We start from the raw sequence: 26,820 nt of genomic DNA on the forward strand, positions 1-26,820 counted from the left end.
GCGCCTAATTTAAATGGTACCCGCCCCATTTGAATTGGGCCGCCTTGCGCCGGACCTGTTTACGATACACCGCCGCAAATTTCCAGGTAAGTGCTTTGTGGATCGGGCACTAAATCGGAAAACTTGCGGCGGTGTAACGTAAATGGGTTACGTTACGCTGCGCCGCAGCTACGTGAATCTAGCCCGATATTCTTTACTTTGGGGATCCCTCTCAAAGCACTCCCCCAATGAAGGGTATGGGGGTTTGTATCAGCATGGCAGGGGGAACCACCCCTTATTCTCACTTTCCTGGTATACTGAGCTGGTTGGGCAGGGTCATTTTTAAAATTTAGCATTTAACTAACAACAGAAAGTAAAAACTCAAATCAAAATCAACACACTTCATCCTTCAAACTTAGTGTAAAAACACTCTGTAGCATGACATCAACACCCTCACATTCTGCTAATGTTTACCTATCACTTGGCACATTGCTGGGTTTAATATGAATATGACAAATGTGCAGCCAATCCAAGCATTCCTTGACAGCTGTATAGTTATATCATTAGCTTTGTTTGTCTTCTGTTTTCTTGCTCAGTCAGCCGCAGCTAATATGTGAACATCAGCATTATGCTGCAGTCATTGGTGAAAATGTGCAATTGAATAATCTGTTAGTAAAAATACTATTTCTAAATCCATATGTTGGTTTTCTTGTACTTTATATTGTATATTAATGCTCATATGTTTATTTTAGTTGTGACAATGGAATTGATGAGGAATGTACATCCACAAACGACACTGTTTGCACAAGTAAGTTCCCCTGTTACAATCTATAATTTATAAACATCAAGATATATTCATGTCGCACATAGGGCAGTATAGAGCAGTATACACATTGGATTAAAGCAGAGTTCCAGCCAAATTTAAAAAAGTAAATAAACACAATACATACAGTATACTGTAATCCTATAGATTACATTACTGTATGTAATAAATACACACACTCTTTTAGGTAGATTCAAGTACATCTGCCTAAACTTGCGGCGGCGTAGCTTAGCCTGTTTAGGCTACGCCGCCGTAAGTTAGCTAGGCAAGTACATGATTCTCAATGTACTTGCCTGCTAATATACAGCGGCGTAGCCTAAAGCGGGCGGGCGTAAGGGTGCCAAATTCAAATCTGTTGGAGGAGGGCGTGTTTGATGGTAATGAGGCTTGACCCGACGTTTTTTTAAGTTTTTTTTTTACTGCGCATGCGCCGGGCGCCTACATTTCCCAGTGCGCATTGTGGCTAAGTACGCCGTACGGGCTTATTGATTTGGACGTGGACGTAAACGACGTAAATCCCGATTCACGGACGACTTACGCAAACTACGTAAAAAATTTGAATCTCGCGGCGGGAACGGTGGCCATACTTTAACATTGTTATTCCACCTAATAGGTGGAATAACTTTAGGCCTGCTAATTACGGAAACAGCGTAAAACTACTGCGGCGGCCGGGCGTACGTTCGTGAATCGGCGTATCAACTCATTTACATATTCTACGCCGACCGCAATGGAAGCGCCACCTAGCGGCCATCCGAAAAATTGCAACCTAAGATAGGATGGCGCAAGCCGTCTTATCTTAGATATGTTTAAGTGTATCTCTGTTAGAGCATACGCTTAAACATAAGTCGGCGTAGATTCTGAGTTAGGTCGACTTATCTACTGATAAGCCGGCCTAACTCTTACTGAATCTACCTATATGTTCCTAATGGTCTGTCCAGTGCCCTACATGCACGTTTATATAATAAAAACTGTTCTTTCTGCCTGGAAACTGGAGATTGTCCATAGCAACCAAAAAGCGATAATAAATTAGAATCACTTGCAGAATTGAGCGATAGTGATTTGTAGGGAAATTCGTCATCAAAAAATTTAATGCAGGGGTGTCAAACTCAATTTCATCGTGGACCACATTAGCATTATGATTGTCTTTTAAAAGGGCTGGTTGTATCTGTAAGATCAGATGTCCAGCGCATCCCCTTCCCTTTTCATTGGATGTCAAGAGCCACCCCACCATCAGAAGTTGAGTCCCCCACTCTCCCTTACATCACAGTACTCCCCCTTTCCTTATGCTGCTGCTGGGAAGAAGCTGGATGCATTGCTTGAAAGCAGAAAGTAGGGGTCTGGAGGAGGACCAGAGGAGGGCTGAAGCTCTCCTGCAGCTGCAGGAGATGTGCGAGGGCCGGAATCCGCCCGCGGGCCTTGTGTTTGACACCTGTGGATTAATGTGAAGTCATTTTTGCACAATATAGCGTGCCATGGTCTAGAGCAGTGTTTCTCAACTCCAGTCCTCGGGGCGCACCAACAGGTCATGTTTTCAGGATTTCCCTCAGATCAAACTGCTGTGGTAATTACTAAGGCAGTGAAACTGATAAAATCACCTGTGCACAATAATGGAAAGCCTGAAAACAAGACCTGTTGGTGCGCCCCGAGGACTGGAGTTGAGAAACACTGGTCTAGAGCAGTGGTTCTCAACCTAGGGTCGCGACCCCCTCGGGGGTCGAATGAGGATTTGCCAGGGGTCATTGAATCCTGGTCTGTTCCTGAAGCCTGCATCACTCTCCCAGCCTTTTTGCTATCCCTGGACCCTGTGGCCACCCAGCTGGGCTGTTCCTGGAACCCGCAGCCGCTCCTACTTAGCCTCTTCGCAGGTGCCCATTCAGTTCACGGCATGGCAGGGGGGCAGAGACTAGAGGTCAGCTGACTGGCGAGGAATGTGAAGTGGAAGGGGCTGGAGGAGACACTATCTCCTGATTTTGGCATAGGTGTCACTGCTACGAGACCGGAGGCACAGTGAGTGACACTACCTGTGATTATAGTTGCCATTAAAAGGACTCAGGGAGCGCTAAATATCTGTGGGTTAGGGGCGCAAATTACTTGTCTTGCCTTGGGTGCTGACAACACACGCTATGAAAATAATTTTACTGTTAGGGATCCCCACAACTTGGGAAATGTTATCAATGGGTCACGGCACTAGAAGGTTGAGAACTACTGGTCTAGAGCACATATGTCAAACACAGAAATATACACACACTTTCACTGGGCCTATGCAAATTCTTTATAAATCAACCCCAAACATTTGTATATTTTTGCTCTACTTTTTGTATCACAAAAACACAATTGGGTGAAGGATAGTTATTAATTTATAACTTGTATTAATTGTTTATTATTTTTATTTTGTACCCAAAACCACATTTATTCTTCTAAATCTCTATTCTGTGTTTATATTTCCCTATGCACAAAGGAAAAGTGTGGGGTAAAAAAAAACACACTCACTTGGTGAGTGCAGCATTGATCTGATGTTGCATCTGTCCCCCGCTGCCTCTACACAGAGAAATAAAAGACCATGGATCACTCAGTTCTTGGTCTTCAATGAGCAGAGAGTGGTGACTATGCCCCTACAGCTCTCACTGGAGCTCCAGGCTGTGAAGGGGGGGGGGGGGGGGAGCAGCTTCCTCAAGCTCTCAGTGGCTCTCGTAGGCTGAGCCAACCACAGGTCAGAAATCTGGGTGAATCCTGACATTAAAGTCGGGATCTCTCCAGAGAGTGGACCAGCTGAGTAATATCAGCCGACAGTGGGCTTTAGCCCACTGTCAGCTGAATATGGGTCACAGGAGTGCAAAAAAAGTGCACTCCTGTGATCCCCAGGAGAAGTAGGGCCAAAAGAGCTTTGGCCCTATTTCTCTTTTAACAATCTATATACACTAGGTTTATTAACTTGGCATCCTTTGTATAGCAATATCTTCATTTTAGGCACTAGAGCACTTTTCCATGTGTCAGTCTTTGTTAATTTCCCCATTGTGGCTGATTTACTAAAGGAGTAAAGCCCCATACACACTATCAGTTTTCCTGCAGGTTTTCTCTTCAGGTTTACCAAAACCATGTAGTGCAAGGGCCTGCCTGATTGCATACAAATTGAAACTTTTGAGGTTAGACCTCATATTAGATGGTTTTGGTAAACCTGAAGAGAAAACTGATAGTGTGTATGGGGCTTAAAGCATGCTCTTTTGGCAAGGGAGTTTTCACTTATCTTAGTAAATAAAGAAAAAGTACGATCTTGGTACCAATGGAGCAACATACGTGTGAGTCCAAATGTCAATTTTATTATACACAGATAAAAAACAGACAGTGGATGCCTGCTCCAAGGGGGGACACTTTGACTATGACTCTCTCAGATTTTCATTGATGGTCCAGTGGCTGTATTTACACACCAGGGGCCAGATTCAGAAAAGATTTACGATGGCGTATCTCCAGATACGCCGTCGTAAGTCCGAATGTGAGGCGTCGTATCTCTGCGCCTGATTCAAAGAATCAGATACGCCAGAATTTGTCTAAGATACGACTGATGTAAGTCTCTTATGCCGTCGTATCTTAGGTGCATATTTACGCTGGCCGCTAGGGGCGCTTCCGTATATTTCCGCGTTGAATACGCAAATGAGCTAGATACGCCGATTCACGAACGTACTTGCGCCTGGCGTATTAAAATACGCTGTTTTCGTAAGACGTACGACCGGCGTAACTTTACCCCTCATAAAGCAGGGGTAAGTTATGTTAAGGTATGGACGTCGGAAACGTCGGAACAGCGTCGTATTTTACGTCGTTTGCGTAAGTCGTACGTGAATGGGGATGGGCGTAGGTTACGTTAACGTCGACTGTCGACTAAGCATTGAGCCGGCGTAACTTAGGGAGAAAATTCGATGTGATACTGAGCATGCGCGCGCATGCGCCGTTCGTTAGGCGCGTCATTAGCGTGGGGTCACGATTCATTTCCATACCACACGCCCCCTACCAGCCTACTTTGAATTAGGCGGGCTTACGCCGGCCAATTTACGCTACGCCGCTGCAACTTACGGAGCAAGTGAGTGAGAAACTTGTAAAGCACAGCACATGCGAACTGAATCGCCTCTGGGCGCTGTTTCCATTTCATGGGTAAGGAACCCCTTGACCTCAGAAGAGATGGGTTTTAAACCGTCTCCTGAATGCCAAGTGGTCCGACTCCAGTCGGATGGTGGTTGGTAGTGCATTCCACAGGCGAGGTCCCTGGACTGCAAAACTTTCGATCTCCTTTGGACTTGTATCTGGTTTTGTGAATACTGCACTTGCCTGTCTAAGTTGCGGCGGCGTAGCGTAAATAGGATACGCTACGCCCGCACAAAGATGCGCCCAGGTACGTGAATCTGGCCCCTAGTGTTTTCAGCCAGGTCTTTCATTCTGTGGATTGTAGATGGGGCTTGCATATTCCCTGAAGTTTCTATGCAATTTTGCTATTTTGTTCATTCCACCATATCCGCTAGGACGACTAAATTATCCACTTCTACACATCCTCCATGTCCACCGTAGGGGAACTTGGTGGTGTCTTGGCTGTGCTCCTGCATTTCTGGACTCTCAACATTATCCTCCTGATGAAGCAGTGATAGACCACAAAACTTGTAGAGGACCATATGTCCTGTGAGGACCTACTATACCTTTGATTCCACTTTGGAGCATACTAAGTATCAGTACAACTGTATAGACACCCCTGTTTTATACTGTTTTGTCTTGAACACTGGAATGTGATGTGTAGAATATAATTAACATTTTTACTCAAACATGTATGTTGTTCTATTGGTACCGAGATAGTCCTTTCCTTATTGAAGATCAGTTTAGGGAACTGTCTCCACCCCCAATTCTCAAGTCTGTTAGGATGATGGTATCCCCCAATACCCTTTCCAATGTTGTATTTTCCAATATAACCTTTTGAGGCCTTCTCCCCTTTCTGATCTTAGTAAATAAGGTGAAGCTGTGCCGACTTCTGTCATCCAATCATGTGAAAGCAAAAATCTTTTTTTTTTAAATTTCCCTTGCATGTTATTGTGTATTCTTTACCACATTCTCTAAGGTGGATGAAACATGCCCTATTCCTTTTCGTAAATAAGCCACGTTATATTCCCCCACTCCCCCACCCATATTACACACACTGTAACTCACACCCAAAAATACAACTCAATATTACATTTACTTTCACCACCCACATTACAATGTTCTCATCTCCAGTAATTATTTTATTTAATGTCACTCAGAATATAATCAGCTCACTTATGGGTTTCAACCATTGGTGGTCTCAATCATAGCCGCATTACTTGCAATAAAGAGCTTTTCCTCTTCCAATCGGCCCACACATATCCAACTGAGAAAAAAAAAACGAAAAAGAAGCAGAGAACAACAAATGCTACTATATCCAATACAATATATTCTTTATATAATCAAAAAATAATATGAAAAAGTCTTAACTGAAATAAAAAAAGTATAGCAACCAAACCATATGAAGACATATATATATCGCTCATGCTGACAGTGCTGTATACAGTTACCCCTCATCACTGGTGAGAGGAAGGAACCTCGTTCTTTCAAACATAGTTTGGCATGGGCGGCCATAGCTTTGCTTCAATGTATTGATTAAATGAATAACAATAATGTTATTCTAAAGCATGCATTACATAAAATATGTATTGATTTATGGCAAAGTGTGTATTTATTTCAATGCTTTTGCTTGTTTTTCAGATTCTTCAGGTAGAATCCATGCAATAGTGTGGCCAGTATTAGCAGTTGTCTTTGGAGCAATAATTACTTTTTTTGTCTGTAAGTATAGAAGATAAGTGTACTGTTCAGTAAGATTCAGCAAAGCTGTATTAATATTTCTGGCCTGAAAAGTGGAATTCACTAGATGCATTTATTATTTGCTATTGAACAATGAATACCGGTAGTTTGATTCCCTTTAGGGTGTACCAGCATCCCAAGTATGACATACTGTATATGCAAAAAAAAAAAAAAATGATATATATATATATGTATGTATATAGATAAATGGGACTTTCTAGGTACAAACGAATTACCACTGTATTCATGGGTTAAAAAAATCCTTTTCCATATGTATCACATATGTATCCGATTTGTAAACTGAATTATTTTATTTACTCTATTGTCAGTTTATGGAATTCCATTGGTTGTTAGCTATATAATTCCAGCAGGTGGATGAGGACTTTTCTGAAATGTAATCCATTGGGCAGATAAAAACATCTAAATTAGCTGGATTCAGGTACGGCGGCGCATAGTTGCGGCGGCGTAGCGTATCGTATTTACACTACGCCGCCGTAAGTTTGCAAGGCAAGTACTGTATTCACAAAGTACTTGCCTGCTAAGTTACGGCGGCGTAGCGTAAATGGGGCCGGCGTAAGCGCGCCTAATTCAAATGAGGATGTGGGGGGGCGTGTTTTATGTATATGAAATGTGACCTGACGTGATTGACGTTTTTTAAGAACAGCGCATGCACCGTCCGTGTACATATCCCAGTGTGCATTGCGGCTAAGTACGCCGCACGGACCAATTGGTTTTGACGTGGACGTAAATTACGTCCAGCCCTATTCACGGACGACTTACGCAAACGACGTAAAATTTTCAAATTTAGACACGGGAACGACGGCCATACTTAACATTACTAGTCCAGCTATTTGATGGAATAACTATACGCCTGAAAATGCCTTACGTAAACGGCGTATCTAGTGATTTACATATTCTACGCCGACCACAATGGAAGTGCCACCTAGCGGCCAGCCTAAAAATTACACTTTAAGATACGACGGTGTAAGACACTTACGCCGCTCGTATCTTAGCCTAATTTAAGTGTATCTGGTTACCAGAATACGCTTAAATTTGCGTCTGCGCAGATTCAGACTTAGGCTGGCATATCTACTGATACGCCAGCCTAAGTCTTTCTGAATCTGCCTAAATGTTTTTTGAACCAAAGTCCACTTCTTCAGGAGAGCAAAAGAGGAATGTTGTATATCCAATGGCCTTTGCAAAGCAGCCGCCATTTAATAAAAACACACACACTCTTTGCACTGAGGCAGAACAGACCAGAGGAATGACCTTCACAAAGCAGAGGCACAGCAGGGAGCATTCTGTGGAGTTTTCTTATTTCTTCCCCCATCTTGATGCAAGTTGGTTTTAACTGGGATGGTGTTTAAGTCCAATTGGGAGATTTGGAAAGCACATCTAAAAAGCCTGGTTAGTTTGTTGTTCCCTCTCACCTATTCTTCTCTGGGTCCCCAGAGTCAGACTTTTGCCAACGCTCACTATTGGGTGATGTGTGTTTTTAACAAATGGTGGCTGTTTTACAAATGCTAATGGCTAGATAGATGTGCAACATTCCTCTTTTTCTCTCCTGAAGAAGTAGAGTTTGGATCATAAAACGATTGAGAAAGATTCTGATTTGCCATGTGGAGTATATTAAACAACCAATGATAAATTATTAAGTGTGACTTGAGACTACTAATGGTGCCAACATCCCAGAATGTATATACAAAACAAGTTACTGTGGGTGCGGGAGTATAAAGGCACCCAGTCTCAGACAGCCATATGATAAAAAGTTTATGAATCTTTATTGTAATAACATTAAAAAAAGATGAATAAAAAAAACAAATGTAGGCTGAACATTTGTCAAAAACTCTTAAAGGGGTTGTAAAGGTAAAACATTTTTTTCCCTAAATAGCTTCCTTAACCTTAGTGCAGTCCTCCTTCACTTACCTCATCCTTCCATTTTGTTTTTAAATGTCCTTATTTCTTCTGAGAAATCCTCACTTCCTGTTCTTCTGTCTGTAACTACACACCGTAATGTGAGGCTTTCTCCCTGGTGTGGAGTGTCGTGCTCGCCCCCTCCCCTGGAATACAGGAGAGTCAGGACGCTCACTAACACACAGCTTCTTTCTCTATCGGCAACGAAGAGAGCGTCCTGACTCTCCTGTATTCCAGGGGAGGGGGCGAGCATGACACTCCACACCAGGGAGAAAGCCTCACATTACTGTGTGGAGTTAGACAGAAGAACAGGAAGTGAGGATTTCTCAGAAGAAATAAGGACATTTAAAAACAAAATGGAAGGATGAGGTAAGTGAAGGAGGACTGCACTAAGGTAAAGGAAGCTATTTAGGGAAAAAAATTGTACCTTTACAACCCCTTTAAACTCTCCTGAATATAGGTCGCTGATGTAAACAGTCTGACATGTTTTAAGTTTATCTCTTCTTCAGGGTGACTTATTGAACCTTAAAGGGGTTGTAAAGGTTTGTTTTTTATTTTCTAAATAGGTTCCTTTAAGCTAGTGCATTGTTGGTTCACTTACCTTTTCCTTCAATTTCCCTTTCCAAATTTTTTTTTTCTTTGTGTGAATTTCTCACTTCCTGTTTCTCCTCAGTAAGCTTTTCACCATCATCCGAGCGGTGGTTAGTCAGCCAGAACAGCTTACTGAGAAGGAACAGGAAGTGAGAAATTCAGACAAAGAAAAAAAACATTTAGAAGGGAAATCGAAGTAAAAGGTAAGTGAACCAACAATGCACTAGCTTAAAGGAACCTATTTAGAAAATAAAAACAAACCTTTACAACCCTTTTAATGTCAGAACAGGATGTATACAAGCAAGCATCAAAACATTGTACCAATCAATGGTTTCCACACACAAAAAAGTGTCATGCTGACATCGGCCAAAACTATTTCTGTAGGTTTTTGGTGTGGGAAGAGCAGCACTTGCACTTTAATCTTACAAAATCCTTTATGCGTTGCTCAGTTTGAGTTTGGACCCATTCACACCAGTTGCTACATATTAGAGTCACACCAGTTGCTACATGTTAGGGTTTATAACATGTGCTCGCAGGGGCACTTTGTGCATGCAATGCAGCAATGCAGTACAGTGTTTACTTTGTTATTTTATTTTACTTAAAAAATAAAAAAAATCATTTGACTCTATGCACAACAGTGCATTGTGGCGTGCTGACATGCATTGTAAGGTATTTTTATGCGCTGTATGAAACTGCAGACAAGTTGCATTTTTATGCAGCACACACCAACACAGCATGGTGCGAACAGGACACATAACGTACAATTGTTCTCGCTGTCTTTGCCTACATTGATCAATGCAGGTGAGCACAACTCAATGGTTTGGGTGTGAGCAAGCCTTTACAACTGGAGGGTAAGCTAACTGCAGGGTGTAGCCGCGGCAGAGCAGCTACATTTTTATTGTGAGGTTGTATATATTTTCTTTATTTATTAGGATACTTTTTTGGCTAGATAAAAATGTTATATTTTAAAATTATTTTGCATTTGTATTGTATTATTGTTTTACATTATTTTCTATGTTGAGAAACAGATGTGAAAAGAAGCTCAGAGCCCCACCTGCTGGCTAAAACTAATATGCCCATATTCATGTCTAAAAAAAGACAGTGATAGTTAGAAGGCCAGTAATAAAGCAGCAGTATCACCTTATGGCCACTCAATACCTTTAAAAAGAAAGGAACATTTGTTAAGCACTGCCAATGTGCTTCACAAATGTATACTACACCCCTTTATTCTTATAAATGCAAAAAAAAAACAGTGTGCTGGGAGCAGGGGAGCCAGAAAAAAATCTGAAAAATACCGAAAAAAACCCCATTAATTGCAGCCTCACTGTGCCCATCATATGCAGCCACTCTGCCCATCATATGCAGCCAACTGTGCCCATAATATGCAGCCAACTGTGCCCATAATATGCAGCCAACTGTGCCCATCATATGCAGCCAACTGTGCCCATCATATGCAGCCAACTGTGCCCATCATATGCAGCCACTGTGCCCATCATATACAACCTCTGTTTCCATCATATGCAGCCTCTGGGCTCATCAAATGCAGCCAACTTTGTCCCATCAGTTGCAGCCCCTGTGCCCATAATATGCAGCCACTGTGCCCCAAAAATGCAGCCAACTGTGCTCCATCAATTGCAGCCTGTTTGCCCGGCACTTACCCAACTGTGGTGGTGGGTCAGGCATAGGGTGACCACGTGCATTCTGCAGGTCTGTCCCGGGCACCTTCACTCTGAGACAATACAGTGTCCCAGAATGAAACTGACACAGGTCCCAGCATGAACCCCTCAGAGCTTAAGATGTGACACCCCTCCCCAAAACTAGTGAAGAATTACAGATCTGTAAAATCTATGGGGTCACACCCTTAGATCTCAGGGGGTTCATGCTGGGTGTTGTAGTCTTTCAAATTTGGGGGGGCACATCTTTAGATATTAGGAGTTCATGCTGGGACTTGAAGTCCTTCACTTTTGGGGGGAATGTGACCCCCAAAAGTGAAGGACTACAGGTCCCACCGTGAACTCCTCAGAGCTGAAGATGTGACCCCCCCCCCCCCCCCAACCAGTCAAGAACTACAGGTCCCAGGATAAACCAGTGAAATCTATGGGAGGTCACAAAAAAATGTATAAAAAAAACTTTTTTTTTAGGAAGGGGGGGGGGGGGGTACCTGAATGGCAGTTTGGAAATGTGGTCACCCTAGTCAGGCAGCGAGCTGTAGGACGTGTAGCACGGCAAAGGATGCAGTTTCCTCCGTGCGTGTCTTCTTCCTGTTTTGCTAGGCGGCCAATGAGATCGCCTCTACCTTCAGCCAATCAAGTGCCCAGTCTTACATCCGGGTTTTCTGATTGGCTGAGAGGCGGTTCTGTGTTAACACACCTGGGTGCATTGTGAGTTCAATGGTTTGTGCTCGCAGTGCACTTTTTTTGAAGCCTATGGCTCTAATCAGGTGCTTCAAAAACACCCCCACCGCTGGAACTCAGGCGCCCGGTGCACAAAAAGGGGCCGGACGCCTGAATGGGGGTGGCTACAGCGGCCGTGGATGCTATGCATGAATCTATCTATAGTACACAGAGGGGGTGGCTGGAGAGAGTGGGCAGTGCCCGAGTGCCCCTAATGGACGCACCGCCACTGGTCCAACGGACGCCATAGGCTCCACACTACACCCTGAATGGGGGTGGCTACAGCGGCCGTGGATGCTATGCATGAATCTATCTATAGTACACAGAGGGGGTGGCTGGAGAGAGTGGGCAGTGCCCGAGTGCCCCTAATGGACGCACCGCCACTGGTCCAACGGACGCCATAGGCTCCACACTACACCCTGAATGGGGGTGGCTACAGCGGCCGTGGATGCTATGCATGAATCTATCTATAGTACACAGAGGGGGTGGCTGGAGAGAGTGGGCAGTGCCCGAGTGCCCCTAATGGACGCACCGCCACTGGTCCAACGGACGCCATAGGCTCCACACTACACTCTGCAGTTTATCAATGGCAGGGATAATGCAGAGTGCAGTATGGAGTGAACACTGGGGTGTGCAATGGATAACAGATGGTGGCATTACTTTCCAATATAAACAGGCACCATTATAAATGGGTTCCTTTCATTTCAAAATACAGAATGCAGATAAATAAATAAAGGGTGGAGAAGTATAGAGGATACACTCTATACTGAGTTTACACATTGTGTAATCTATTTGTAGGGCAATAATTATCCTGAATGAAGATTTTTTTTTTTTATTTTTTTTTTACTGTGCAAATTTGATCTGATAAAACTATCCCACTAGTCTTTTACTTTCTTTGTAATTTTTTTTTTACAATGTTTACATTTTATTTTTCTATATTTCAGTGAGAAAATGGCGCAGTAAACGAGGGAGAACGGTGAGTCTATAATCTACACGATAATCCTTTAAAAAAATGTAATTGGTGACGTAAGTGGGCAGGCTAATGCTTGCCCACAATGTGCAGAGTTGTGCAATCATCAATCTGCAACTAAAAGTACGCATGGGCAGTAGATGGCTCTCGACCTATCATGCCATTTTTACTAGTCAGGACGTCTCTAGGCTTACTGGTGGTTTACTAAAATATTGTACTAATTACAAAAATTCATTGTAAGCACCGCAGAATAACCTAATGAATTTATATACAGAACAAATCAAGGAACTCTATAGCTAAACTTATTTTGATGCTTTCTTTCTTGACATAGTTGAAGCATTTGGGATTTAGTTATGGGGCCAGATTCTCAGAAGAGTTACGACGGTGTATCTCAGGAAACACCGTTGTATCTCTGTTTTTGGCCCTGGGTATCTATGCGAGTGATTCCTAGAATAATTTTCGCATAGATACGGCCAAGATCCGACAGGTGTAAGGCACTTACACCGTCGGATCTTAAATGTAATGCGACGCCGGCCGCTAGGTGGCGTTTATGTTCAGTTCTCATTTGACTATGCAAATGAGCCTGATACGCCGATCCCCGAACGAATTTGCGGCGCGTAGCCGTCGCTTACGTCGTTTCCGTAAGCGTAAGTTTACCCCTGCTATATGAGGGGTAACCTTACGCCAGTCCGCCGTATGCCATGATAAGTATGGCGTCGGGTCCGCGTCGGCTTTTTCCGTCGGTTACGTCGTTTTCCTCAGTCAGTCTTGAATACGACTTTACGTCAATGACGCTCACGTCGGCGTCATTGACGTTTTTCGTCGAGAACTGGAGCATGCGCACTGGGCTATTTTAAGCCCGGCGCATGCGCAGTTCGATCGGCACGGGGGCGCGCTTAATTTAAATACAAGCCGCCCCCTTTGAATTACGCGGGGATACACCGGGCCAATTACACTACGCCGCTGCAAATTACGGAGCAAGTGTTTGGGGAATACGGCACTTGCTCCTGTAAGTTGTGGCGGCGTAGTGTAAATGGCTTACGCGACGTCGCCGCAGGATCTACCAGAATCTGGCCCTTAGAATTTATCTTTGATATACAAAAAATCTGCATGTTGCCCTATGGTTTATACTTTGACAATGGTGATTTGTATAGTTATACATGAGATTTATTTTCCTTTTGTCTACAGGAACTGCCTAATAAGGTAACTATTGTTTTTACACAAAACCTACTGTATTTTACTTTATTAAAATCGAATTTATGACATACAGTGCATCCGGAAAGTATTCACAGCGCTTCACTTTTTCCACATTTTGTTAAGTTATAGCCTAATTCCAAAATGTCTAAAATTCATTATTTTCCCCAAAATTCTACAAACAATACCCCATATTGACAACGTGAAACAAGTTTGTTTGAAATCTTTGCAGATGTATTAAAAAAACAAATCATAAAAAGCACAAACCAAGCCATGAAGCCCAAGGATTTGTCTGTAGACCTCCGAGACAGGATTGTATCAAGGCACAGATCTGGTTAAAGTGGATGTAAACCCCCAAAATGTTTTAATTTTTTTGATGTCACAATGTAGAGAATAAGATTTCCTATCATCTGTGCCCAGTCTTGCCACATAGAGTTAATCCAGCTCTGAGCAATCCTCTTATTGTTCGGTGAAAATTAAGACTTCCAGATAAAAACCTGTCTAAATAAAAAGTCCTTTCCGTCCCCTTGCTTCGAGTGACATACATTACCTCTCACAATGAACTGTGGATCACCCCCCATATTATGATAAACATCCAGGAATGTGCATGTGTCCAAGCTAGTGCACAAGATATGTAAAAACCCTGTCACTTGAAGCAAGGGAATGGAAAGGTCTTTTTATTTAGACAGGTTTTTATCTGGAAGTCTTAATTTTCACTGAACAATAAAAGAGGATTGCTCAGAGCTGGATTAACTATGTGGCAAGACTGGGCACAGATGATAGGAAATCTTATTCTCTACATTGTGACATCTTCAGAAACATTTATGCAGCAACAAATTTAACACACCTGCTCCCCATTCACACCTGAAACCTTGTAACACTAACGAGTCACATGACACCGGGGAGGGAAAATGGCTAATTGGGCACAATTAGGGGGTGTACTCACTTTTGTTGCCAGCGGTTTAGACATTAATGGCTGTGTGTTGAGTTATTTCGAGGGGACAACAAATTTACACTGTTATACAAGCTGTACACTCACTACTTTACATTGTAGCAAAGTGTCAGTGTGCAGCACCTCCCCTAACACTTACCTGGAGTAACCCTCTGTACAGCGATGTCCACAAATGTCTCAACCATCCGAGATTCTCCATCCTGATTGGCTCAGACACAGCAGCATTGCCATTGGCTCCCACTGCTGTTGCTAAAAGTCAGCTAACCAATCAGGGGAGAGAGGGGGAGGGGCCGAGTTGGGGCTCCGTGTCTGAATGGACACAGGGAGCTGTTACTCAGGTGTCCCCATAGCAAGCAGGATCACAGAAGAGGGAACCGAGAAGAGGAGGATCTGGGCTGCTTTGGGAAAATCCACTGTAACAGAGCAGATAAGTATAACATGTTTGTTATTTTTATAGGGGGGAAAAAAGAGACTGGGTGTAACATTATCTTTCACAATATATAAAAAAAAAAATTGGACTAACTTTACTATTGTCTTATTTTTTTATTAAAAATATGCAATACGCTTCGCAAATACGGCATCACAAAAAGTATTACAATGAGGGACATTTTATTCTCTAGGGTGTTAGAAAAAAAATGTATAATGTTTGGGGGTTCTAAGCAATTTTCTAGCAAAAAAAAAATGTTTTTAACTTGTAAACACAGCGTTTGAAAAACAGGCTTTGTCCTGGGGTTGTAAAGGTACAATATTTTTTCCTAAATAGCTTCCTTTACCTTAGTGCAGTCCTCCTTCACTTACCTCATCCTTCCATTTTGCTTTTAAATGTCCTTATTTCTTCTGAGAAATCCTCACTTCCTGTTCTTCTGTCTGTAATTCCACACAGTAATGTGAGGCTTTCTCCATGGTGTGGGGTGCCGTGCTCGCCCCCTCCCTTGGACTACGGGAGAGTCAGGACGCTCTCTACATTGCACATAGATAAAGGAGTTAGTGGGTGTCCTGACACTCCTGTAGTCCAAGGGAGGGGGCGAGCACGACACTCCACACCAGGGAGAAAGCCTCACATTACTGTGTGGAATTACAGACAGAAGAACAGGAAGTGAGGATTTCTCAGAAGAAATAAGGACATTTAAAAGCAAAATGGAAGGATGAGGTAAGTGAAGGTGGGCTGCACTAAGGTAAAGGAAGCTATTTAGGAAAACAAAAATTGTACCTTTACAACCCCTTTAAGTGGTTAAAGTGGAGTTCCACCCATAAATATAACATTACATCAGTAGTTTTAAAAAAATGTCATTAGTCCTTTAAATTTTTTTTTTTTTTTTTAGATGCCTTCAAAGTGTTGTTGCTAGGCAGAATAGTTAATCTTCCCACTTCCTGCACCTAGGTGCTTAAGCTTCCTAACCTACACCGCACAGACTGGGAATGTAGTGGGTGTAACTTTCTAGGAGTCTGTGCACTCCCCAGTCTCGAAGAATCATGTGACTTGGACAGTACAGGTGCTGAAACCTGATCTGAAACCTATTACACTGCTTGTGCAGCACTGAGCATGTGCGAGATCTGCAAGGCTGAAATTCAGGAAGTCATACAGTCTGGCTTCATGATGTCCACACTTAAGATGGCCACGGTCTATTTCTAGATTATAAACTATCTAAATGCTGTAACAACCTAACAAAACAGACCTTAGTTTACAGACTAACTTTACTAGAATACATTAAGCTTGTGTATTACAGGGGTATTTATATATAAAAAGTGAAATTGTGGCCGGAACTCCGCTTTAAGTTATCACTGCAGAAAACTAATTGTGCCTACTGATGTATAAAATAAAATACAAAGAAATAATTAAAAAAATCTCACTTTTTGTGTACAGGAAATACCTGAGCCTTCTGAGGCCTCGTACACACGGCCGAGGAACTCGACGTGCCAAACACGTCGAGTTCCTCGGCCAGTTCAGCCCTGAAGCCGCCGAGGACCTCGGCGGGAGGAGAGCTCCCATAGAACAACGAGGAAATAGAGAACATGTTCTCTATTTCCTCGCCGAGGTCCTCGTCGGCTTCCTCGGCCGAAAGTGTACACACGGCCAGTTTCCTCGGCAGAATTCAGCCAGAAACTCGGTCGGAAGCTGAATTCTGCCGAGGAAACTGGTCGTGTGTACGGGGCCTTAGTCTTTATTACCTCTTGTAAGTATCAAATGCATATTGTGTGAGACTGAAACTGAGTTAAATGCTGTCAAGATAACAGAAAAATTCAAGTATTTTCCTAGTTTATTGCAACAATACTGCTCCTAGTTTGCTGAACTCGAGTAGTGACCGTATGATCCAACGAAGGGTCAGACTGTAAAGCAGGGATGTCTAATTTACAGCCTACTAATGATATTCTTACGCACACCTTCAGCAGAAAACACCTTCAAACACATAGACAATAGTGTTGGTGGGAAAAAGTCACTACCATTGCTAAATATTGTGTGCCCCCACCACCTGTCACTCCCAAATGTGGAGCACTTGCATCCAGTAATTGTCAATGATACTGACTGGTGCATGCCCATGAATGCAAAGGGCCATGTTATGCTGTGGCTGCTTGTATTTGTTTCTAATATAAAGGTTGTTGGGCGGGCAGAGGGTGTGGGTACACGAGGGGCAGTGAATTTGAGATGAAGACGGTGCTGGGCAGCCTCAGTAGATTATTGTAACATGGAGATCACAAGGCTTATTTTTCGGCCATCATTTCATTTTTTTGTTATTTCAGCATTGATTCTGTCAAAGCAAAAAGGAAGACTAAAGATGTGCATATAGTCTTTGCCCTTTTTACTTTTACGTAAAACCATGGTAGCTGGAACTGACTTGTTACTAAAGGTACATGCCCCAGGGCTGTCATCCTTATCTTCATTAACTACCTTAGTAAAGCTTGGTATACACTAAAAGATTTTGGTTTTAAATACACTATATTGTCAAAAGTGTTGGGACGCCTGCTTTTACACGCACATGAACTTTAACCACTTGCTTACTGAGCACATAAACCCCCTTCGTTCCCAGGCGAAATTTCAGCTAACGGCACTGCGTCGCTTTAACTGACAATTGCGCGGTCGTGCGACGTGGCTCCCAAACAAAATTGACGTCCTTTTTTCCTAACAAATAGAGCTTTATTTTGGTGGTATTTGATCACCTCTGCGGTTTTTATTTTTTGCGCTATAAACAAAAAAAGAGCAACAATTTAAAAAAAATATATATATTTTTTAATTGTTGTAATAATAAATATCCCAATTTTTTTTTAAAAAACTATTTTTTTTCTCAGTTAAGGCCGATACGTATTTTTCGACGTATTTTTGTAAAAAAATCAAAAAAAAATCGCCATAAGCGACTGGTTTGTGCAAAAGTTATAGCGCCTACAAAATTTGGAACAGAATTATGATTTTTTTTTATTATTTTTTTTTTACTAGTAATGGCGGCGATCTGCGATTTTTATTGGGACTGCGATATTGCGGCGGATGTATCGGACACTTTTGACACAAATTTGGGACCATTCACATTTATACAGCAATCAGTGCCATAAAAATGCACTAATTACTGTATAAATGTGACTGGCAGGGAAGGGGTTAACACTAGGGGGGTGAGGAAGGGGTTAAATGTGTATCCTGGGTGTGTTCTAACTGTGTGGGGGGAGGGGGGTGACTGGGGGAGGTGACTGATGCTGTGTCCCTATGTACAAGGGACACAGATCGGTCTCCTCTCCTCTGACAGCACGTTTACACACAGAGCTCCACGTCCCTGCTGTCTTACCGACGATCGTGTGTACCCGGCGGACATCGCGGCCGCCAGGTACACGCATTGGCTCTTCAGCGATGCGCCGGGACAGTGTTTACCCGCTGCGCGCCCCCCAGAAAAATGTATGTAACGTGTAATAATATGCAAGAAAATATAAGTTCTTGTTTCCTCCATTATCTGAGTGGTGAGAGATATTATGCCCCGTACACACAATCGGAATTTCCGATGGAAAAAGAGAGACGGATTTATTCGATTGGAAATTCCGACCGTGTGTATGCCCCATCGGAGTAATTACATTGGAAATTCTGATGAATTCCATCGGAGTTTACATAGAGAACATGTTCTCTTTTCCTCCGATGGAATTCCGTCAGAATTCCGATGTGTATTTGGTCGGACAAAGGTCCGATCGTGTGTAGGGGGCATTAGAGTATCATCGGGTGGTGTCTTTTAAAGGGTCACTAAAGGAAAAAAATGTTTTTGCTGAAATGACTGTTTACAGGGTATAGAGACATAATAGTTAACTGATTCCTTTTAAAAATGATTAAAAATAGATAAAAACCAATCATATAATGTACCTACAGTTTAGTTTCGTTTTTGCTGTTGTTTCCGGGTTCTCTGATGTACAGAGACAAAGAGCCAATAGAGGGCAGTGAGCCAATAGAGGGAGTGAAGGTTTTGCAAAACGAAACTGGATTGGTGCTCAGTAGTGTTGCTCACGAATATTCGCATTGCGAATATTCGACTCGAATATAGCATATTCGAGAAATCGCGCTATATTTCGAATTTCGCGGTGAATATTCGCAATTCCGAATATTCGCATTTTTTCAATTTGATTTTTAAAACAGATCACATCCTATCGACGTCTAAAAGCATTGCTGGTATGATTAGAGACCCTGGGCCGAGTAGCTAAGCTGAGGCGATCCTTTTATGTTGCCAATTTGAAAAAAAAAATTGCGATTTTTCGCTATTGCGAATGCGAAAATTATTGCGAATTTTCGATAACTGTGGTAGGAGAACTCTGATTGTCTCTGATGCAAAAGGGGGGGGCTTTGTGTATGTGTATGTTATGAATATTTGTATGTTTGATATTATTATTTTTTGTAAGAAGGAAAAAATTGCGCATACCTTAAAAAAGGGGAGAATACAGCAGCAACTCAAAAATGTTATACAACATAAATTAATACAAGACAGAAAATGGAGTCGCTCTACAAGAATAAAAAATATGTCTAGTGACAAGACATGTGGGCAAATTATAAAATAAGCAAGCGCAAATAACTTGTGAAATACACAGTGAAACAAATATATAAAGAAATATAGTCCCAATAATAGAAAAATAATCTTTCATAAAAATGTCTTTGATATGTGAAGTGAAAAAAAGTCCAAAGCATGCAGCATGAACGTGTTCAATCTTCAAGGTGTTTGATTGACAAACGGCTGTGACAGATGGATAGAGTAAAGAATCACCACCAATGCAAAACACTTTTTATTTTCTATTGTAAAATATCAAGAATATTCTGAGCCAATCAGAGTGCTCCTTCCGCATTTGCCGAATATTCACAATTATTTTGTATTGTAAAATATCAAGAATATTCTGAGCCAATCAGAGTGCTCCTTCTGCATTTGCCGAATATTCGCAATTATTTTGTATTGTAAAATATCAAGAATATTCTGAGCCAATCAGAGTGCTCCTTCCGCATTTGCCGAATATTCGCAATTATTTTGTATTGTAAAATATCACGAATATTCTGAGCCAATCAGAGTGCTCCTACAGCATTTGTCGAAATTGCGCAATAAATATCGCATTCGCATGTTGCGATATTTCGATAAAATATCACGAATATTCTGAGCCAATCAGAGCGCTCCTCCAGCATTTCTCGAAATTGCGCAATAAATATCGCATTCGCATGTTGCGATATTTCGATAAAATATCACAAATATTCTGAGCCAATCAGAGTGCTCCTACCGCAGTTATCAAAAAATCGCAATTATTTTCGCATTCGCAATAGCGAAAAATCGCAATCATTTAATTTAGATAAAATATCACGAATATTCGAATTTAGCGAATATATCTCGAATATTCGAATATATATTCGAGATATATCGCGAAATCGAATATGGCATATTCTGCTCAACACTAGTGCTCAGGGGTTTTAGACACACCTCCTTGATTAGTCACCACAGTGAGAAATCTCCCAGTACTGTGGTGATCAGGAAACAGACAACCAGGAAGTGTCCAGAACAGAGAGGAATTACAGCATTGCTTTTACATTATGGACATACATTATACATTTTTGCATGATATTACACGTTACAAATATATTTTATGATATTTAGAGGTTTTGTTGCACAATACTTTTTTGCACTATATTTTGTATTTTTGCGCATTGCACACAGAACTATGATGCATATTTATATATAGATGTTTAGATTGTATGTAGTCATTGTATGAATTGATTTTTTGCACACATTGCACTTTACACTTACCGGTATATTGCATACAAGTTCAGAGAGTATAAACACCATTATAATAATGATAGCACTGTCCACTTTAGGAAAATATTAGACATTCTACTAGTGTATGTTCTGTTTAAAGGGTTACTATGGGTTCTTTTTTTTTTTTTTTAACAAACATGTCATACTTGCCTCCACTGCGCAGTTCGTTTTGCACAGAGTGGCCCCGAACGTCCTCTTCTGGGGTCCTACGTCGGCTCTCGCGGCTCCTCCCTGCAAGAGCTAACACCCCCTGGAAAGCTCTCTCCAGAGGGGGTTACCTTGCCGGCGCACTCCCGTTTGATACACTCCGCAGCCATAGCCGCCAAGTGTATGACTTTGCCCCACCCCCGACCCGCCGCGTCATTAATTTGACTGATAGCAGCGGTAACCAATGGCTGCACTGCTATTAATCATCCAATGAAGAGCCGACTAGAGCTTGGTAAAAGCAACGCGGGATCGCGCCCAAGGAGATTCAAGTCTCAGGTAAGTAAAACGGGGGCTCGGGGGGGCCGGTGACTGCAAGGTGTTTTTTAACCTTAATGCATAGGATGCATTAAGGTGAAAAAACACAAAGCTTTACAAACCCTTTAAGAAATATATGATATTTTGGGATGGTAATGAGCCATTAAACTTATTTTTCAATGTTTCCAGTTTGTGTTTGAAGTGTTGTTCCTAAATAAAATTTGAACAGACCATTTTTACTTTCTTTTTCTAGACGCCGACATGTCCTTCTCACCTTGAAAGTAAGATTGCCTTTATATGTAAAACGCAACATGATTTAGAAAAATTCTTCTTATTACATGTTTTGTGATCAAGTATATTATTAGCTGAGCTAGGTCTGGAAGGCTTTGTGCACACTAGCAGTATTCGTTCTATGTCCTTTTTAACTTACTTTACCAGAAGTCCAGGAGACAAGGAAAATCATGCATTGATCTAACATATCAGGGATGACATCCTATCATGAACTTGAGCATGAGAAAGAGATGGTATGGAGTGAGTAGATTTTAAGGGAAAGACAAAGAAGGTAAATAGTAGAGAAGGGGGGAGATAAGAACAGAGAGAATAGTGGGGGGTTATTTAAACATCACCTCCCGTGGGACAGGAGATATATGCGGTTAAAGCAGAGTTGCACCCAAAAAATTTAAGTGATGGTGACCCCCTGACATGCCACATTTGGGGGGCAGCTCCCACTGCCTCCCGGGGAGCCGGAAGGAAGTTCACCTCTCCCCCCTCCCTCCCTTTCAATCTTCTGGGACACGGCTCACGCATGCGTAGTGCGTGCCCGGCTGTGAAGCCACACACGCATTAGTGATGCCGGCGCCACAGAGATGAGGGGGAGAGGAGCGAGGCTTTGTTCGCCCGCATTGCTGGACTGTGGGACAGATGAGTGTCTGATTATTTAAAGTCAGCAGCTACACGTTTTGTAGCTGCTGACTTTTAATTGTGCGGAACTCCCCTTTAATATTGTATGATAAACCTTACAAGTATGAAGTAAAATTTGAAGACTGTCTAAAGTGTTTACTGTCAGGGCAGTAAAGATGTGGAACTCTCTTCCACAATCAGTGGTCTCAGCAGCAGGAAGTACTGATAGTTTTATTAGACTCTTGGACGTGCATCTTAGCGAACACAATATACAGGTATATGGGAAATGAACACACACCCGCACAGGTTTAACTGGATGGACTATTTTCTTTATTCAACCTTACCAACTAAGGGCCAGATTCACATAGGAGAGCAGCGGCGTAACGTATCGTAGATACGTTACACCGCCGCAATTTTTCATCGCAAGTGCCTGATTCACCAAGCACTTGCGATGAAAACTACGCCGGCGGTCTCCGGCGCAAGGCGGCCAATTCAAATGGGCGTGTGCCATTTAAATTAGGCGCGCTCCCGCGCTGGATCTACCGCGCATGCTCCGTTTCCGAACTCCCGCCGTGCTTTGCGCGCCGTGACGTCATTTTTTCGAACGGCGGCGGGCGTAGCGTACTTCCGTATTCCCGGACGGCTTACGCAAACAACGTTTTTTTTTAAATTTCGACGCGGGAACGACGGCCATACTTTATACAGCAATACGATTGCTGTGTAAAGTTAAGGCACCGAAAAAACTACTAACTTTGCGACGGGAAACTAGACTAGCGGCGACGTAGCAAAAGCGGAAAACCATTGTGGATCGCCGTAACTCCTAATTTGCATACCTGACGCTGGTTTACGACGCGAACTCCCCCCAGCGGCGGCCGCGGTATTGCATCTTAAGATCCGACAGTGTAAAACAATTACACCTGTCGGATCTTATGGCTGTCTATGCGTAACTGATTCTATGAATCAGTCGCATAGATAGAACAACAGATACGACGGCGTATCAGGAGATACGCCGTCGTATCTGCTCTGTGAATCTGGCCCTATGTAACTATATGTAACCCATTTAAAACCTGGGAGATACACCTTTTAAGTGTATTTGTACACTGGGGTTCATTTACTAAAACTGAATGCAAAATCTTGTGCAGCTGGGCATAGAAACCAATCAGCTTCCAGGTTTCTTTGTCAAAGCCTAATTGAACAAGCTAAAGTTAAAAGCTAATTGGCTACCATGCACAGCTGCATCAGATTTTGCACTCTCCAGGTTTAGTAAATCAACCCCAGTGTATTAATGAAAGAAGATGTAAAAGTTGTTAAACTCTTCATTAACCCTTTGTCAAAGCTTATGCAATACAGCTAGTTCTCCCCAATTAAACCCACTTGAGTGGGCAATATCAAAGTGGGGATGCAGGGCATAAAATGTATTAGAATTCAGTTCTATGGGACCAGTTTTGTACATCCAAGATCCCTAACTGGTTTTCTGTCAGTTTCTTATGTGTCCATAATGTACATATTTGGAAAGACAAGTAGAAGATAGCAGCCCCAATTTTCAATTCTTGTTCAGGTAATTCTATAAATAAATGATTTTTGAATCCAGTAATATTATTTACTAAAAAAAATGTGGGCATATCATAATTTTCAAATAAATGCTAATAATCCAGTAAAAAAAAAGGTAAATTGATTTAATTTATGACCGTGGTTCCTTAAACTTAACAAAGCAATTTGAGACTAGGAATAAATTAAAGCGGGTCTCCACCCTAAAGTGAAGTCGCGCTGATCTGCACCCTCCCCCCCTCCGGTGTCACATTTGACACCTTTCAGGGGGAGGGAGGCGCAGATACCTGTCTAAAGACAGGTATTTGCACCCACTTCCGGCCACACGTCACGGGCAAAAGACGGGTTTTTCCTGACTTCCCGTCTGTCCCCCGTTGTGTGCTGGGAACACTCGGCTCCCAGCACACAGCGTGTGAGCCAATCGGCAGGCGCAGCGCGACTCGCGCATGCGCCATAGGGAACCGGGCAGTGAAGCCGGAACGCTTCACTTCCTGGTTCCCTCACCGTGGATGGAGGGGGGAGCAGCAGGGTGACGAGCGATCGCTTGTCCTCTGCTGCGGACGCCGCTGGACTCCAGGACAGGTAAGTGTCCTAATATTAAAAGTCAGCAGCTGCAGTATTTGTAGCTGCTGGCTTTTAATATTTTTTTTTTGAGCGCACATCCGCTTTAACCACTTGCTTACTGGGCACATAAACTCCCTTCGTTCCCAGGCGAAATCTCAGCGTCCGGCACTGCGTCGCTTTAACTGACAATTGCGCGGTCGTGCGACGTGGCTCCCAAACAAAATTGGCGTCCTTTTTTCCCCACAAATAGAGCTTTCTTTTGGTGGTATTTGATCACCTCTGCGGTTTTTATTTTTTGCGCTATAAACAAAAAAAGAGCAACAATTTAAAAAAAAAATATATTTTTTTTACTTGTTGCTATAATAAATATCCCAATTTTTTTTTAAAAAACTATTTTTTTTCTCAGTTAAGGCCGATACGTATTTTTCGACGTATTTTTGTAAAAAAAAAAAAAAAAATCGCAATAAGCGACTGGTTTGCGCAAAAGTTATAGCGCCTACAAAATGGGGAACAGAATTATGATTTTTTTTATTATTTTTTTTTTTTACTAGTAATGGCGGCGATCTGCGATTTTTATTGGGACTGGGATATTGCGGCGGACGTATCGGACACTTTTGACACAAATTTGGCGCCATTCACATTTATACGGCGATCAGTGCTATAAAAATGCACGAATTACTGTATAAATGTGACTGGCAGTGAAGGGGTTAACACTAGGGGGTGAGGAAGGGGTTAAATGTGTAGCCTGGGTGTGTTATAACTGTGTGGGGGGTGACTGGGGGAGGGGACCGATGCTGTGTCTCTATGTACAAGAGACACAGATCGGTCTCCTCTCCTCTGACAGTACGTGGAGCTCTGTGTTTACACACAGAGCTCCACGTCCCTGCTGTCACCTGCCGTGTCACCGACGATCGCGTGTACCCGGCGGACATCGCGGCCGCCAGGTACACGCATCGGGTCTTCGGCGATGCGTCGGGACAGTTTTTACCCGCCGCGCGCCACCCAGTGGCGCGCGCGGGTAATGCACATAAAGGCCGTTTTTAAACGGCCACTTGGCACTTGAGAGCTGCGCTGCGGACGTATTTCGTCTATAGCGCGGATCTCAAGTGGTTAAGTACAGAAATACAAGAATGTCCATTGTGTAAAGAATCAGCAAGATAAGCAGACATTTTGCCTAAATGTGGAATAGATGAACGCATTCCTACACCACCGATCTTTTGTTCTGGCATTTTACAATCATTATATGTGCCTTGAGTGAGTGAATAACTTATATAGCGCTACAAATGCGAACTGAATCGCCTCAAGGCGCTCGGCATCCATTTTCCTTCTGTTTATCCTTCAGAATAGGTGGGGCTTGAGTTTTTTTCTGAAGGCCAGGTGATCAATTTCCGTTCGGATGTTAGTCGGTAATGCGTTCCACAGTCGAGGTCCTTGGACTGCAAATCTTCGTTCTCCTTTGGTCTTGTAGCGGGCTTTGGGGATTTGGAGTAGTTTTTGGTTAGTTGATCGAAGAACGCGATTGGGGTTTTGGTGTTTAATTTTCTCACTTAAATATTGGGGGGCGCTTCCGTGTACACATTTGTGCGTCAGGTATAGGGCCTTGAATGTGACTCGGTCCTTTACGGCTTTCTGTTTCATATCTAATTTAATAAAAATGTAAACCTCTTTGAAAGTTGTACACGTATTCACCTCCTACTATATTTTATTTTCATTTCAGACATTGAATTGGACAGTCGGCTGTTTGAAATTGCAAGACTAATGGGACAGGAGTCCGTTCAAAAATTGGTGGCAATTCATTTGTCAAGAGTAGACAGAGAAGACATTAAAAGGAATAATCCAAGTAATGCTCGTGAAGAAAAATATCAACTACTAGAAAAATGGTATAATGCCCATGGACGCCAAGGAGCATTTAAAATGCTTATAGAAAACTGTACAAAACTAGAAGCTGAAAAAATTATAGATTTAGTTCCAAACCAAAATGCAGAGCCGTAAAGTGGTATAAAACCCCAAAACATAATTTGAATGTGTTGGAGCTTATCAATTCTTTCATGTGTTGAGTGCATTAGTATTTTATTTATTTTTTATTTCTTGTACTTTCACCTGGTGATCCGGCCAGTAAGGGCCCTTTCACACCAGCGGACCGTATGTCCGTTTATTCATCCATCCGTTTATGGATGAAAAAGGGACATACATTAATCCCTATGGGATAGTGGGTGTCAGCGGATGAACATCCGCTGACACCCGATTCTCATCGGTGTCCGCTATGTTCTGATTCTGCAGATGGAGGAAAATCCTATTTTTCCATCTGCCTGAAGAGCAAACTAGGTGAACACGGACAGACGGTCCGTGTTCATCCGATCCCACCAGAGAGGATAGCGGAGATCTGACAGGGCAGTGTGCGGGGACCGTCCTGTCATCTGCCGGCTCAGCGG

General features: G+C 42.6%; 1 protein-coding gene across 1 annotated transcript in view; it reads left to right on the top strand.

The window, feature by feature from the left end:
- Positions 1–26,526, top strand: part of FAS (Fas cell surface death receptor) — a 54,087-nt gene extending 27,561 nt beyond the window's left edge. The window contains exons 5-11 of the mRNA XM_040322177.1: positions 732–787; positions 6,557–6,634; positions 12,495–12,526; positions 13,709–13,723; positions 16,826–16,840; positions 21,630–21,657; positions 26,106–26,526. Coding sequence (XP_040178111.1) covers positions 732–787; positions 6,557–6,634; positions 12,495–12,526; positions 13,709–13,723; positions 16,826–16,840; positions 21,630–21,657; positions 26,106–26,380 — 499 coding nt within the window. The 3' untranslated portion in view covers positions 26,381–26,526. The remainder of the gene's footprint in view (positions 1–731; positions 788–6,556; positions 6,635–12,494; positions 12,527–13,708; positions 13,724–16,825; positions 16,841–21,629; positions 21,658–26,105) is intronic.
- The last annotated feature ends 294 nt before the right edge of the window (positions 26,527–26,820 follow it).

The sequence above is a fragment of the Rana temporaria genome, chromosome 8 (assembly GCF_905171775.1).
Source record: "Rana temporaria chromosome 8, aRanTem1.1, whole genome shotgun sequence".
Taxonomy (NCBI): domain Eukaryota; kingdom Metazoa; phylum Chordata; class Amphibia; order Anura; family Ranidae; genus Rana; species Rana temporaria.